Source organism: Dipteris shenzhenensis, chromosome 31 (assembly GCF_047967505.1).
Source record: "Dipteris shenzhenensis isolate YYH24624 ecotype China chromosome 31, Dip_SZ_1.0, whole genome shotgun sequence".
In the NCBI taxonomy this organism is placed as follows: Eukaryota; Viridiplantae; Streptophyta; class Polypodiopsida; order Gleicheniales; family Dipteridaceae; genus Dipteris; species Dipteris shenzhenensis.
In genome coordinates this window covers 16,148,171-16,164,124 of record NC_141626.1, presented here as the reverse complement: position 1 = coordinate 16,164,124, position 15,954 = coordinate 16,148,171, and the positions used below count along the sequence as shown (strand labels likewise).

Here is a 15,954-nt window from a genome sequence, read left to right as displayed (position 1 = left end):
TCTCTCTCTCTCTCACAGGAGTTCCCCACCAAGATCTAATTCTACCGCGACCGCTTTCTGAGAGTATCGCAGGATGGACTCATTATCAGACCCCAGTACCTCCACGACAGAGAAGTCATGCATTGAAAATCGCTATTGGGCAGATACGGGTCTCATCACACCAGCTAAGGATTGAGGCAAGGAGGGCGGCAGGCATACCCAGGAAGCAGCGCTTTGCAGGCTATGCACACTAGGTGAGGTCGAGACAAAGGAGCATTTTCTATGCACATGTCCAGCCTACTATGAGATCCAGGGACGATACCACTGTCTCTTCCAAGAGGGACACGGCTTTGGCCCAGTCTCACGGCTGATGCACTTCGAGAACCACGTTTGTACCATACTCTATCTGATTGAGATGCGACGGCACAGAGAAACACTATTGCAACAGATCAGAGAGCAATAGAAGGGGACCATGCCACATGCTATAGAGGCAGACCGAGCACAGAGGCGCGTCACAGACTACTATGCATTTGAGTCAACTCAAAGACACAGTGGGGTGGAGGAGGAGCTAGCCGCTACGAGGGCAGCATGGATCCGCAGAGAGAGACAACACAACGCGACCAAACAAGAGGGCACAGAACCATATCCGATACGGTGAGGGACCAGAGCACACGCGATAGAAGTCAGGCCTATCCACGCTCTCCTCAGAGGGGACCACCAGAGACAAGGCATCATCCTTGATATAGCCCATCAGATCCAAAGATCAAGACAACCACGTCCCTAGCCACAACGTGAGACAACTTGATAGACGCAGATCTGAGATATTATCGCAGCCCACCGGAAAGCCACTACAGTGCCCGGTTTTGGTTTTTGAGTCTTTAGCTTCAGCTTGTATTTTGAGTTTTGTTTGAGCTCTTTGACAGGTTTTTTCCAGCATAGTCTAGTTCTCAGCAAGGGCCCTAGCACGCCCTTTGCTTCAGTCCTTCGAGGCTTGTATGAGTTCCACTTTGCTTGATGTACTTTGTCCGTTAGGCCCGCAAGGCCTCCCACGGACATTAATATTTCTTTCTTTCCTTCTTTCTCTTCCTTCCTCCCTCCCTCTGCCCCCCCCCCCCAAAAAAAAAGCCCCACCATGATCCAGTTCCACCACAACCGCTTTTTGAGAATATCGGAGGATGGAGTGATTATCAAACCCCACATCTGAAGGACAAGCGAGTCTCGCACACCCTAAGGATTTCCATCGGACGGATGCGAGTCTCGTCCCATCAGCTGAGGATCAAGGCAGGGAGGGCCACAAGTACGCCTAGAGAGCATCAAATATGTAGATTATGCATGTTGGCAGAGGTGGAGACATAGGAGCATTTCTTGTGTACCTACCTAGTTTACCATCAAATCCAAGGATGGTACCACTGTCTCTTTCAGAAGGGGCATAGTTTAGGGCCTCTCTCTTGGCTGATTCACTTCCATGACCAAATCTCTATCTGATGGAGACATGACGACACACAGAGACCCTATTGCACCAGATCAGATAGCATGAGGGGACGGTGCCACGGGAGATGGAGATGGATTGAGCTCAGGGACACATCACAGATTTCAATGCATTCGAGTCTGCCCCTGGACATAGCGGACTAGAGGAGGAGGAGATAGATGGTATGAGAGCTCATGGGTCAGTGGGATAAGACGACGAGGAGAGACACAACATGAGATACAAGGACCATGCACGATGCAGAGGCAGACCGGAGCACACACAATGGAGGTTCAGCTCATCACAACTCTACTCAGAGGGGACCGCTCGAGCAAAGGCGTCACTCTCGATATAGCCCACCGAATACAGGATAGGGAGTTTGCGTCCCCCGCCACAACGAGAGACGACCCAACAAACACTTCGCAGCTCACAGGAGAGCCACCATGGCACCTGGCTACGTGTTTTGACTCTGAGATTTGAGTACTTGTTTTGAGATTTGAGTTTTAAGTTGAGTTGAGTTTAGCATAGTACTCAGCAAAGGGCCTTAGCGAAACCTCTGCTTCAGCCCACAGTGGCTTGTATGAGCTGACCTTGGCTTATGCTTTGTCTCATAGGCCCACGAAGCCTCCCGAAGACAGTAATGCATCTCTCTCTCTCTCTCTCTCTCTCTCTCTCTCTCTCTACTTAGACATCAATATAAATGGTGCATCAATACATGCATAAAAAACCACAAAGGGAGTCAGATTTACCGCAGCTCTTCTTTCTCTGGGTTGTAAAGCTTAAAGAAAAGTAATATGTCATCCTTAGTCTTCTCAGAAGGGGAGAGAGGTGTTCGTAGATCCTGCTTTGCAAAAAGAACATTGATTTTATTCCTCAAAAAAACAAGTTACACCACAGTAGACCTAGGAGGCATGAAGTCAGGCAATAAAATATTACAACCAAAACAATGAAACATTGACAAAACCAAACAAAAAAAATACAGATTATTCTTCAAGCACAAATTCCATTCCAAAAACACACAGAAAAACAACAAATTACAAATGAAAAATAGAACAAAGCCAAATTAAAAGCTAAGCACCCACCAGTAACAGCCTACCCATTACCTCAGAGCATTATTGATACTAGACTAACAAACATAAAAGTCGATGCCATGAAGAAAAGCCAAAGATAATAATACAAAAAGTACATATAAAATAGTAGAGAGGAATATTTAAAATTTCTGAGAATACATATGCAAACGTGCAGGAACAGGTAAAGTGATAGAAGGAGATAGTAATGTGACATCAAACAGGATTCAGGATTCCAAAAAGTCACAGAAATACTCACACCTTACAATTGGGTGTGCATGCTCTATGCATAAGCTTAATATCAATGATTCCCCTTTTACTCTTTTACAAGAAACAACTTCAATCTTCAACTAGCAACACTCTTCAATCTTGTAATGAAAGGTGAAAAAAGCCAATTACAGAATCGTGAAAAAGACTGAACTCAAAGTCTAAAGCCATGACCATGAATGGACATACTTGAGTAGGAAGAACCTCCAGTAAAAGTTTCAGCTCCGCATTATGGGCTTTGTTTGAAGCTTCCTTCAAGTGGCCAACCTACCAAAAAAAAACACAGTGGAAGAATAAAACTGCTAGAGTTACACTTTCATGTCCGACCCCCCAAAAAAAGGAACAATCTGAATCAAGGAAATAGCTTCATTTTACAGAAAAAGAGATGTAGTGTACCGTTTGAAGTTCTTCCTGTTCTGTTAGCGGCCTATTTGGGCGGTAAGTGTGATTCTGGCGTTTGGCCCAAAGCCAAAATCTCTGAGACTGAACAGGGATTCCCAGCTCCTTGCTAACCTCTTCCTAAAAGTATTTTGACAGTACCTTTTAAGTATTCCAAACTGCTTGGGAGACAGCAGTGTAGCAACACGGTAGTTTTTCTCACCTTGAATTGGGTAAAGGGAGTCTGTTTCTGTATTCGAAAGCTCTGTACTTTATCATGGTCAACAAGGTCAAAATGAATGTCTTTACCAATTTGGTTTGCAAGATCTTGGTCTCGAGCTACCTATTCACGCCCATAACAACCAATTTCAGTCACAGCACCAGACTTCACAGTACGGATATTGAGAAAATGAGCCACCCCTCAATTCAAAAACCTAATCCTTAAAAAAAATGCAGACCATGAAGATCGTGGGAATTTATTTCAACCTTGATGATTGTGTAGAGATGGGCCTCAGCCTTTTCTTTCCTTTTACGTTCCTTTTCCTCCTGCTCCTTCTTGAGCCGCATCTACAAACAGATTGATAAAAGATGATGGAAAATATAGTTACAGTAGAAGATGATATTTCAACATGACAGAACAGCAGTACCAGCATCTACAACAGTTCTAAATGTCTTCAAAAAGAAAAACCCACCTGGAGGTGCTCTGCAATGTCTTTCTCATCTACATTGCAGATTATCTTATCCTTATCACTTTCCCTTATGTATACAAGCATGTATGCATTTGAATACTTTGTAAATTTAAACGGAGTGTTGTTGAAGCCTGGATTGGTCTGCGGTAACTGCAAGTCCAATCCAATTCACATTAAAACAGGGTCTCACATCTCTTTACTTACTCTCCCTTTTATAGCATTAGCACTCTTTCAACATGTCACAAAAGAAAGTAACCTTGCAAAGACATCACCAACCCACACAATTATACAAGGTAGCTGACACAAAAACTACCAAAGAAAAAAAAAACCTGCCCCCTAAGGACAGAGCAGTAAATATAGATCAAATGTAAAACATCGCGGCAAACATATACATCAGGGAAACAAAATGTCCAATATACCTCCTCTTCACCTCCATATTGCTCTTCCAAAGCAGTCTTTGACTTTTCTTTGGTTACTCTTTCATCATCAAATTTATACCTGCATATGACAGAACATAAACACTTTGAAAAGTTACAAATTGAGACCATTAACCTGATAGACTGATGCAATTAATTCACACTGACTGGAATTATATATCCTTATAACACCAAGGAAGGGCTCCAGTTTCCTCCCAGACTTAGCATTATACCCGCTACCACCCAATCCTCCTGCCTTCAAAAACGCTATTCAACCAAGCTTTCTACAAAAGACTTTCCTGTACCTTGGATCATCAACATTGGGGAACACGAGAGAGAAGACACAACTGCACACAACTTATTAATGAGTCTCATTCATGGGTTCATTTGGTTAAAATTGGGATACAGTGTGTTTCAAATCCACTTTATCGCAATCACTCCTCCTTCATTCTCAAGCTCTTTTCATCACGACAGTATCATGGGAGAGATACTGGGAGATTGAAAGCGACGCACATGTACAATGTGAGATTCAAAGGGGGAGAGCCACCCTTGTTATTACCACAGTCTTCTTTTAAAAATGTCAACTTTAAGAACTTATTCAACCAATGCCTTATTTCTATATTTGCTGACTTTCACAATCTCACCAACATTTGGCCTCGTAATCTTGCTAACAAACTACCCCTAAATATTTGCAGGAGAGAGTGGGTCCTAATTGTCTGCATGTCAATTCTTGTAGTGTATTTTTTGCATGCACTTTCTCAGCTTCTAATGCCGTAAAAACAAATTTACTAGCTCTTTAAGAAGCTCATTTTGTTAAGCTCGAGCCCTTGAGAAGGTCGTCCCTATGAATAAAATGTGAAGCGATCGATTCTATTGAGAATTGCATGAATCTATTACTACAAAATGAAAAGAATAAAACCCAGCGTATATCAATTCTATATAGTTATGTGAAATAAACCTCATAAAACCAGTCGCGATCTTATAAACGCTGCATATACATATATGGTCGCATAGTGACCACCAAGTACAACTGAGCCGACAGGACATCTAAACTGAGATCCCCCTTGGGAATGAACCAAGGGCCCTGCTGCTGGGAGCTGCTGATGACTGCTGTTGCTTCATGCTTCAATAAGGCCCCAAACCAATGCTTACACAGCTCTAAGGTCCTCTCAGGGAAGGACTGAATTTTAGGGCTACATTCTGCCCTAGACTGGCCAACTGCTGGCCCCCACCTGGACCCGGCTGGGCTGCTTCTCTGGCCGACCTGATCTAGCTTGACCTCTCCGCTTGCTCACCCCATGAAAGGCTCCTGTATGCTGCTGTCATGGCCTCCATAGTACAGCGGCACAGTGCCTGTCTCTGACAGCCTGTGGGCTACTGCTGCTGCTGCTGCTGTTCTGGCTGTCTGCATGCAAGCTGTGGCTGCTTGCTGCCCGTCCATGACTGTGGAAGCCCTACAGGAGAGCTATGCCTTGTCATCCATGAGGGGGACAAAGTACCAGGCTCTAGACCTACTTGAACTCTGTTCTATCATGTTACACACTCAGGTGCAGGCCTCCCGAAAAAACCTTCACAGAGAAGAGGCAATGGCTAGACAGTCATTATAAGTAGCACTACAGAACTTCCAAACCCGTGGACTGAGTTATCTAGTTTCAAGTTGCCAACAGGAAGAGTACGAATATCCAAACCCTGTTTAAACTCATTGTTGTACACCAAATACTCAGTCTATTTCAAAACCCTCTGCAAAGTCGAGGGAAGGTGAGTAATAGGCAGTAAAGAATTGGCAAATCATACATGCAAATAGATGAACACTGTACTACAAAAGTTAGAGATACTCAAAGCACAACCCCTCTCGAAGAGTACGAATATCCAAACCCTGTTTAAACTCATTGTTGTGCACTAAATACTCGGTCTCTTTCAAAACCCTCTGCAAAGTGGAAGGAAGGTGAGTAATAGGCAGTAAAGAATTGGCAAATCATACATGCAAATAGATAAGCACTGTACTACAAAAGTTAGAGATACTCAAAGCACAACCCCCCTCATTAGAAGGAGAATGCACAATCAGTTTGAGCATAAGTTCTGAGGGCATTCTGTACAATGCCACATATTGTTGCTATTCTAGAGTTCCAATGCTAGAAGCCACAAAACCAAGAAGTCAAAAAGATTATTGCTTATGCTTCTGATGGAAGTATACCTATTATTGTACAAAAGCAGCTGGTTGGTGAATTTCTACATACAAAATCACATTGATTTTTGCACAGGGTCTATGAATGTATCCGTCGTAAGGCATGCTCTCGAGAGATATAGCTATCATATACTAGGGCATACCCCTGTAACCATATTTCCGTGCTGCAAGTCCACTAGAAAAAAGCTTCCTTAGGTAAATACTTGATTTCCAGACAAGCGAATTTCTGTTTTAAGTTCAGATAGTTAGCCCTGATTGCAGAAGAGGAGATACCACTTGTCCACAATGCCATATAACCAAATGCCAATGAAATTGTACTTTGCAATTGAGGTATGCGACCTGGACAAACCCTAAGGAGTACTACAAATTGGACAAACTATGTGTATAAAGGAAATACAACTTTAGCACCATGGACCAAACCAGAATAAGCAGAGCCCCTTAATGTATTGGTGCCGAATTGAACATCAAACTATTCTAACATTTACATCAATCTTTCAGAGACCTTATTCCTAGGCAGCCTCCCCTATTTCATTAGATAAGTGGGGACATGATAAACCATGTAACCCTACCTCGTGTGCAACACCTGCCACTCATCTCACGACTTCAATTCAGACTGGTTTATCTAGCTATCATAAAAAGAATTTGATACAGTACCACAAATTGTACATGTCTCCTGCTATCTACCTAATCTCTCCAGAATTCATTCACACATCCATGTCACAGATCCAATAGTCACAGCATAACATTCCCAGCCGCTTATTTTCTGCATTTAACCAGCACTCCCTAACAATGCCCAGACAGAAGACCTCTTTGAAGGAAATATAACCATACCACCCATACCACACAAGCAGGCTATCCCATTTTCATGTTGAGATGAAAAGGAGAGCAGGAAAAAGGTTAAAGCAGCAATAATTAACTACTTATTCTTATTGCACTTGAAACAAAAGAGCGCCCGGAACAGGGTGGTACCATTGATCTGACAGTGTTGGCCTGATAAAAGCATAATAATGGCCACCGTGTACTCCTCCACTATGAACTAAGACACTGGAAAATGTTGAAGACAGAATCAGATTCTAACCCATTTGCCTTTTTGAAAATTACAAGACAAAGAAGCCTGGAGTGCTAAAGAGCAAAATGGGGAACCTTACAATACTGTCATTTCTTACCTGTGGAGAGTATACAGATTTCGCACACTCCTGTCCGCATCAGGTGAAAGATATCGCCCATTTTCTCTGTCCAGATCAAGTTGCAGAGGGAACTCATACCTGTCATTAATCTGATGCCAGAGCCCATCACAAATCAATGAACTTCTTTTAAAAGAACTCTCCAGGACTTGTTATAACTTGGAAACCTCTTGTATACCTTGCACAACGAGAACTCACCTTAACCATAGTGTCCCGTGTAAAGTCATATTCAAAACGCTTAAGCTGAAGTTGAAGCACAGGTGGGAAATCAATAAAGAGGACACCTTTTCTTGCATCCTGCAAAGTTTGCGGGTCAATGTCAACACAAACATAGATCACTGCATCTAACATTAAGATGAGACTCCACAAAAACCTTAAAAATGTACAATGCATGAAAAATTCAGACTTATAACAGAACATGTATCGTATGTTAACAAAACTTCCGCTGATATGCTGAGTTAAAAGAAGTTCTCTAGTTAACCTGCAAGCCAAACTGCTCTGCATGATACTTGTTATCACCCTCTAATTTTTCCACCTCCACGTATTTGTTGAAGGACTCATAAACATCCTTGCAACCTTTAACATCAAGTTGCAAATCTGCCAGATTTTCCATCCATCAATGAGGTTTCAATGAGCAATACCTAAGCAGCATGCGTGCAACACAAATCTCACAAGCTATGACTATTTAGAATGGCATTTACCATAAAACGATTCTTTGCGGGTGGATTTGTAGTCCACATTGATACACTCAATGTAATTCATATGGTGTCCTTCAAACAGCTGCTCAATTGTTCCCTCAACAGCTGTGCCCTGTGCATCATACAACTTCAATGCTCAATAAAATCTTTTGAAAGAAGATGTGATGCCATGCCACACAAGTTCACCAAGGTCAAGGAGTGAGTAAGGCTCACTTTCATTTTATCTTCAAGCTTCTCACACAATACACGGTTCAGCTCTTGTACGTCATGCTGCATGAAAGAGTCATAAGTATCCCAGCCAAAAGACTTCGTTAAGTCTTTTGTGGATGCACTCGAGTCACTGTACTGAATTTTGTAAAAAAGGCTCTGAAGGGCTAGAGGAATGCTATTGGAAGGAACATCATTCTCCGTGGTTGGCATATGATATACTGCCTGCATACATGCCAAAGGTACACCCAAGGTATAGCCTCAGTGAATCCAGAACATCACCAAGTAAAATTGAATTGAAGTGCCCTTGACCCCTACGACAGCCATCAACTAGGTTCCAAACCATCACCTTTATCGTGCAATGCAGGTATTAGATACTACTACGTCCACACCAGTAACATACTGAACGTAAATCAGTCTCACATACAGGAACAGAAACACACGGACAAAAGCTCCTATGCTGAGATTGGGCCAAAGTTCCAAAGATGCAGGGCAGACTGTAGGGGAAGGCTAACAAAAATTTGGCCCACGTTCTCTTCATCCAAGCTTCGAGTGCTTGTAAATTAGAAATAAAATTGCGTCAAAATTCATAGCAATTGCTTTACTGTTAGGGAGGCAGGGGTATTTCTCACAACTGAAAAAGCACATACCTTCCGAAAATACGGAATGTGATATAGTGTTTGAAGAAGAGAATTCATATAGCAAGTGGCGCCTTGGTTTTTCAAACCCACAAACCCAGTCTCTTTCTTTGAATCATACGCCCAATAGTCAACCATTTTGCGCACATTCACATCGGCCTCCAAAAGCAGCGTATCATTTACCAAGTAACCCTTAGTAGGATCATACACATCTTGGAGAGGCATGAACGATGTAAAACCCCAGTCATTCTCTCGTGTGTTGAACTGATGCTGTGTGTCTGCGCAAATCAAAAATTTAACCCTTTAAGACAACTATTGGAGCAACGCTACACCTACAAACAGCTAACGCAGATGTATGCTTTAAGCTTCTGTTTTTTATGATGAGTTAGAGCTTGTTCTAGCGTGTCCCGATCATGGTACTATTTTCCAGTCGCTAGGTTATCGATATCAACCTTTTCTCACAGTCAGCTTTGGATCGAACTGGTTAACAACAGCCAGACTGAAATGAGCATATCTCGTCCAGCCATAGGGCAGAGTGGCTGCGTCGGCCACGTCTAGATAAATTGACAAGTAATCCACATTATTGCCTTTCGGAAACAAGAGCACCCGCCTGCGATTGCACATCAAAAAGTCAGATTTCCCGGGCATGAGAACCTATTTTCAACACTTCAGAGCTTCGAACAGTGTGGACGGCTTGAAGGCATTGTATAGAGGAATGTAAAATCCTTTAATGCAGAGCATTGCTCTCTCGCAGACGATTGCCAATTACAGTCCTTGTCAATGAGGATTTCTGCGTCCTTACCATTTGTAACCGCCGATTACGAACGTGTCGGAGTAATGTTTCCTAACATTGATCTTAGAGAAATTCTCGAGAGGCCACGCGAATTTGCCAAACAGAGGGTCATCCGGCTGCTGATTCTCCACGGTGGCGACGCCATCGCCGTGTCCGACGACTGCATCGAGGGAAACGGGATTCAGAAGGCGGAGCGGGAAAGAGGGGGAAAGGAAACCAAAAAAAAAAAGAGGGATGAATGGAAAGGGGGCAAGGGGCAAACCTTCCATAGGTTCGGAGTCGTTGATATCGGCGGGGGTAACGAGCATCTCGTCGTCTTCCTGGGGAGGAAGGGGGGGAAGGGGTGAGATCAAAATGGGAAAAGAGGAAAAGGGGGGAAGAAGAAGGAGAGGGGAGACTTACTTCGAGGGGGGCAGCGATCATGGTCATGGAGGGACGTTGGAAGCAATCGAATCGGTTGGGGGAGGGAGCCAGAATGGAGCTGGGAAGGGAGAAAGGGAGGGGAGCTTGGGGTGGAGGTCGGCTATGGCGATGCAGCAGAGGCCGTTTCAGAGCCAAAAATTTACAACACAGACCAAAATGAGGAGGTGCAAAATGAAAGAGATGATGAAGAAGAAGAAGAAGAAGAAGAAGAAGAGGAGGCCTAGCAAGCAGCCAGCCCCGCCTCCTTGGCCCCCCCTCCCCTCACCGCGTGACCCCCCCTTCCTGCCACGCTCCTCAACAACCGACTCTCTCTCTCTCTCTCTCTCTCTCTCTCTCTCTCTCTCTCTCTTTCTCTCTCTCTCTCTCTCTGCACATGAAGGAAATTTCCTCCCATCCTGCGTGTTTTCGGCTCACTCACTGCTGCAATGCCTCATGTGGCCATCTTCAGCTCACCCCCTCTGCCTCTCGGCTGCACACCCACTCCGAGTGCACAACCCAATATGACCACCTTGCCATCCTAACTCCCATCAATATAGCTTCTCGCTCCCTCCCCCACTACAATCAACTGCCTTCCTCCCGGATTTTCCATGTGCCCATCATTTAGCTACGGTTCGGCCAACCTCTGGTAACTATGTGCCCGTAAGTTCGATAGCATCAGATAGGCGACCTAACTAATGGAATGCTATCTTCGACGGGCATGTGCCCCCCCCCCCCCCCCCCTCTCTCTCTCTCTCTCTCTCTCTCTCTCTCTCTCTCTCTCTCTCTCTCTCTCTCTCTCTCTCTCTGTGCGCATGTGTTTACAAGGCTCACATAAGCACCTTCACACCACTCTACAACAAGCATCGGCCTCTTATAGACACATTAGTTAAGATGGGCAGGGCCTCGTTGTAGGAGGAGGGCGCATCATGTTCAACTCAATGCGCTACTTAACGCATCTCGTACAAACAAGCCTTCCATAATGCGATCACATGCTCCACATGCACAATGGAACCTCCACCCCTCACCCGTACACATATATTTGTTGAGTAAGCGGGCATCATAACCCCCTAAACCATGTTCCCCATCCTACATGACCATGATAAGCCTTTTACAAGGTCATTGCCTTCCTATAAGCATGACAGGATCAGCATCCTCATGCCAAAGTAAGGGCAAAAGAACCTATAGCCCTAGGCTCAATGTCTAACGTGGATGCAATACTAATTAATAACCTAGCTAACCTAATTATGTAAAGGCTAACACTAATGTAGTTGAATTGAGTAAACTCGTGATGTCCATTGTGCTATTGATGGAGGCTATGGCGTCACTGATATTAGCATTAGATGGGATGAGGAAGTAAGGACAACAAGGTGGCAACCCCACCATCATTACTCACCCCATTCCATGCCCATGAAAGCTATGGTCTAAGGTTGTATTACTTATAGAACCTTATGACATGGTTAGGCTCCTTTCACTCCCTCAATTACACTACATTCTGCCTCTAAGCTCTTACTCCCTCCATATTTTTGAGAGTCACCTGCTTTTAATGACATATTTTAACAAGGCCACAATGCATTCTCTCATGCTCCCTTAGAGATACCAAGGCCACAAGATGTGTCGATCATTGGCCACTCTTTATAAATGGCCTCCCAATGAATGGCTCCCATCAAAGATACAACAATATTATCTCACTTCATCATCAATGAGGCCCTTGATACAGCTTGTGCAAAACCCTTAATGTAATGGCTCCATATATCCCTCGCTTTTTATTACCTTCTTATTACATCAGATCATCACACGGGACAATCAATGCATTGCTTACTTTCTCATACAAGACCCTTGGTGCAACACAACATAAAAGTTTCCCACCAGGCATTTGGTCTTGGTAATTGTGCCCCCATAGAAGAAGAGGAAACTCTCTTTTTTGGGTAAGCATTTGATCTTGGTAATGGTGCCCCCATAGAAGAAGAGGAAACTTGGGTGTTGAGCCTTTCTAATGGTCCTTCATACTAATGCTCACACCTTGAATGCGTGAAATCCTAGAGCCAAAGCCTATGCCACCACTATGAAAGGACTACAATTCACAATTCCATATGAAGCTCTTCACATATTTCTTCATGCTTTCAATTTACTCATGCATCCCATGTTAATGTGCCACTACACTCCAGATAGCACTTTCTTGAGTTGCCTTTGTTGTTGAGCAATCCACCTTCTATTGTCCATCTAGTCACTTTCTCTTTTGGTACTATACCTCGTAATGTAATTCCATTTGATCATTCCACCTCTTAGTATTTATTGACTCATTTTTTAATATGCAATAATCTTACTTTAGTATAGAGTGCCTCTTTTCTAATTACATTGTCTTGTTTTTATGGCATCTCTCTTTGTTAACAAATTCAAGGTAGCACTCAAATGCATATACAATTTACATAGGCATCTTTTGTTCAGTAAAAGTTAAAGACTTGGATGAAAATGATACAAGATATGAAAGACAAGGCTAGCATGGGGCTAGAAGAAAAAAGATGCTTAAAAAAATATTTGGAAGCCTCCAACGGTTATAGATATCTTGCGTGAAGACTCTTGAAAGACGAAAAGGCATGCACATAATCCTCACTTTGCATAATAATTAAGATACCATGCACATTGATTAGTAATTGAGTAATCCATTACAAAAATCTCCATCCACTACGCTTGACCTACAACAAATCTCAAAATATCTTTTATGAGAGTGAAGCATTATTCATTATTGAAATGATGTTATTGCTATGACTCTATCAAATACATAATTCCAGTACTCAAGATGCAAATCTCCAAATGCAAGGAGATGACTTGCAATAGACATCAAAGTGGCCTCACTAGAGTCCCTCTCCCTATCAAAGTGCATAGCTCTAATAGGAGATGTCCCTACTTAAGTCATTCCAATTAAAATTTTGGATAAACATCTCAAGATTTATGGTCAATGACCAACACTGTTTAGATTTTTTACATACCACCGACCTAGGCTTAGGCTTATTTGTGCGTTCAACTATAAGGGCATCCAAAAAATTCATCCCCACCACAATGTACAAAAGATACTTGACCCACATACAAGTGTGAGCACAAGCATGTACTCTAAAAATAGCTATATTCACCTACTAGGTCCCATGAAGGAGAGGGGGATTCCCTCCCCCTACTAGGTCCCATGGAAGGAGAGGTGGGATTTCCTTCCCCAATGTACCACCACATGAATGCCTAGGAGTAGTTGAGCATCCATAGGAAGAGGGAATTCCCCAATCTTCCTTGTGTAATTGGGACATAACCCCTCTTTTTGACCCCTATCAATGGAATCTTAATTGTTTTAAAACTTGGATACACATAACAATGCAAGTTGTCAAAATATTTTCACCATCTTTTAGGCTATGTTAGAGTGTTCATAATACTAGGGCATGGGGACCTAACCCCAAGACCCTATTGAATGTACAGTCTTTTAAATAAAGTTATATGTACATTTGTAGGTCAATTTGATGCATGCTTTCTATCTCACAATTGTGATTTTCATTGTCATCTCCCTAATTTCTACTTCAATAATGCTATGGAGAGTTTCCATGATGTTGAGGCACATGCGAATATGGCATTAGAGCTAGACTTATAGCCTCATAGCTCCTTTTCTTGTGAGCATGAAGAGGTAAGAGGTAAACTGGGAAACCACAGAGACTTAAAAGAGATCCTTCATAGCTCTAGAAGGACTCTCATTAAGGGAGTCCTGACAACTATAGAGGTTGAGAAGAAGTCATTACTATAGGTAATAAAAGTTCAGACAATGGTTTCTCAAAGGTCTCAAGTTGGAGGTTGATGGCTACTCACAAGTGTTGGTTGGAAGGAAATCCCATTATATTTGAGAAGCTAACAAGAAAATGAACTAGCAAAGACGGGCTCAACTCATCATAGCTCCCAAGTATACAACACAAAACACTAAGCATCCTAAGGTAGCTTAGTCACCTCTGATGACCCTTAGGCACACATGCATTGGGAACCATAGTCTGGGCTCTAATTTAATAAGTTAGACTAAGAAATTAGGCTCCAAAAAGGCAAGAGGAAGGCGAACAGAACCTACACAACCATCAAGAATGGATTCATTGTAGAGGCCTATAGAGGTGAATAGATCCAAAACGACCACTCTCAATGCCAGTGATAGCAGAGACACAAAGAGCTTGGAATGTGCAGTGTATTAAGGGCACCAAGACTCAAGGAAAAACTGAATTTAGGCAATGGGTAATAGAGAGGAAAAGATGTGATGAGACCATAGGGCAACATAACAAAGCTTGCAACAAAGGGTGATGGATGGATTTAGAAAATTAGATGAGACTAAGATAATTGTTTTATTTAGACTGTCATTGATCTAACCAAATTTACTTTGAAACTACTACACTAGCAATTTTCCTATACATGGAGATTAGAAATATTTACATGGCATGAAGTTCTTCTACACAAGGTAAATAAATTGAGTTGAATGATCTACAAGATGTTTGAGTCTATGTAGATTTGCAAGGAATAAGCTTGGGAAGAAAGCTCACAACCCTAAAAACTGGCTACACTAGAAGGTGAGACCATTGGAAAAGAAGCCAAAGTAGGTCATCAAATTTCAGAAATGCAGGTCACAGAATGTGGGAGATCAATTCAAGTTACCAAATAACTCTACCTATGTGAATTATTAAGGTAAACAATCATTCACATACCTTAGCTTTTGATGTAAAAAATGTAGGATGATTAAATAGCTTTGAAGATGGATCTGGAGGCCTCTTTAGAACTTAGAATATAGTTTATTTCTCAACAAGGATTTTGCTCACCTTCTCTTTCTTTCAAGTAATGATGTAGATTTCTTAAACAAAATTGCATGGATTTGTTTTGATTTGGAGATCTAATGGGAACCATCTGTCTTTTCTTATTGATTCCTAGAATATGGTGGACAATCAAGAACCTATAAATACCAAAAGGCCTTTGAAGGATACTAATATGGAGGAAGATAAAATATTCAAACTAAAGCACAAATTACAAAAGCTTCGAGACATGGTCAAGTAGGCTAATGATAGTCGGCTTCTCCATGATGTATGGGGTGATCATTCTTTTGTTCTCAAGATGTTTGGTGGAGAAAAGGAGAAACATGCTGATTATATGGAAGCTTGGCTGAATAGGTTGACAAGCTATTTGACTTGTATAATTTCAATTATCAATGGCAATAAACCATTGTACAAAGATACTAAAAGGGAAGGTCCTCATTTGTCAGTGAGCTTTGAACACTAAACCTCTCAGTTGGGACAAATTCCAATATTGATTTTGTATAAGAAGGAGATGAATTTCATCATTTTAATCACTAACAAGATTGTAAATCAAACACATGGGGATTGGTTTGCTACATGTAATGATTTCATGATCTGAGTAAAAAATTATCGAGTATGGACCCTCTTAGGATTCATGATATGTTTATAAGTGGGCTTCAGTCAGATTATTTGAACAAAGTTCTCTCATTTTAAGAAGGGCAATTCAAACCCGACACATTCAAAGAAGAAAAGTGATCCTACAAAGTTGGCCGGAGAGGTCTTATCTTTTAAA

The 15,954-nt window shown here is 42.3% G+C and overlaps 1 protein-coding gene across 3 annotated transcripts in view; it reads right to left on the bottom strand.

Annotated features, from left to right (window-relative positions):
- The window catches only part of LOC147881103 (ubiquitin C-terminal hydrolase 12-like), a 33,650-nt gene extending 23,102 nt beyond the window's left edge, over nt 1-10,548 (bottom strand). For all 3 annotated transcript variants that reach the window (XR_015543991.1, XR_015543992.1, XM_087402174.1), the window contains exons 1-18: nt 10,369-10,548; nt 10,229-10,286; nt 9,976-10,126; nt 9,626-9,783; nt 9,186-9,451; nt 8,542-8,760; nt 8,332-8,440; nt 8,112-8,227; nt 7,829-7,927; nt 7,613-7,722; nt 7,416-7,490; nt 4,265-4,343; nt 3,849-3,995; nt 3,643-3,723; nt 3,380-3,499; nt 3,175-3,297; nt 2,968-3,045; nt 2,194-2,285 (exon numbers count right to left, since the gene is read on the bottom strand). Coding sequence is in view for 1 of the 3 variants with exons in the window: in XM_087402174.1 (XP_087258300.1) it covers nt 2,194-2,285; nt 2,968-3,045; nt 3,175-3,297; nt 3,380-3,499; nt 3,643-3,723; nt 3,849-3,995; nt 4,265-4,343; nt 7,416-7,490; nt 7,613-7,722; nt 7,829-7,927; nt 8,112-8,227; nt 8,332-8,440; nt 8,542-8,760; nt 9,186-9,451; nt 9,626-9,783; nt 9,976-10,126; nt 10,229-10,286; nt 10,369-10,395 (2,108 nt within the window). In the remaining 2 variants the exon portion in view is untranslated. The remainder of the gene's footprint in view (nt 1-2,193; nt 2,286-2,967; nt 3,046-3,174; nt 3,298-3,379; nt 3,500-3,642; nt 3,724-3,848; nt 3,996-4,264; nt 4,344-7,415; nt 7,491-7,612; nt 7,723-7,828; nt 7,928-8,111; nt 8,228-8,331; nt 8,441-8,541; nt 8,761-9,185; nt 9,452-9,625; nt 9,784-9,975; nt 10,127-10,228; nt 10,287-10,368) is intronic.
- Between the last annotated feature and the right edge of the window lie 5,406 nt (nt 10,549-15,954).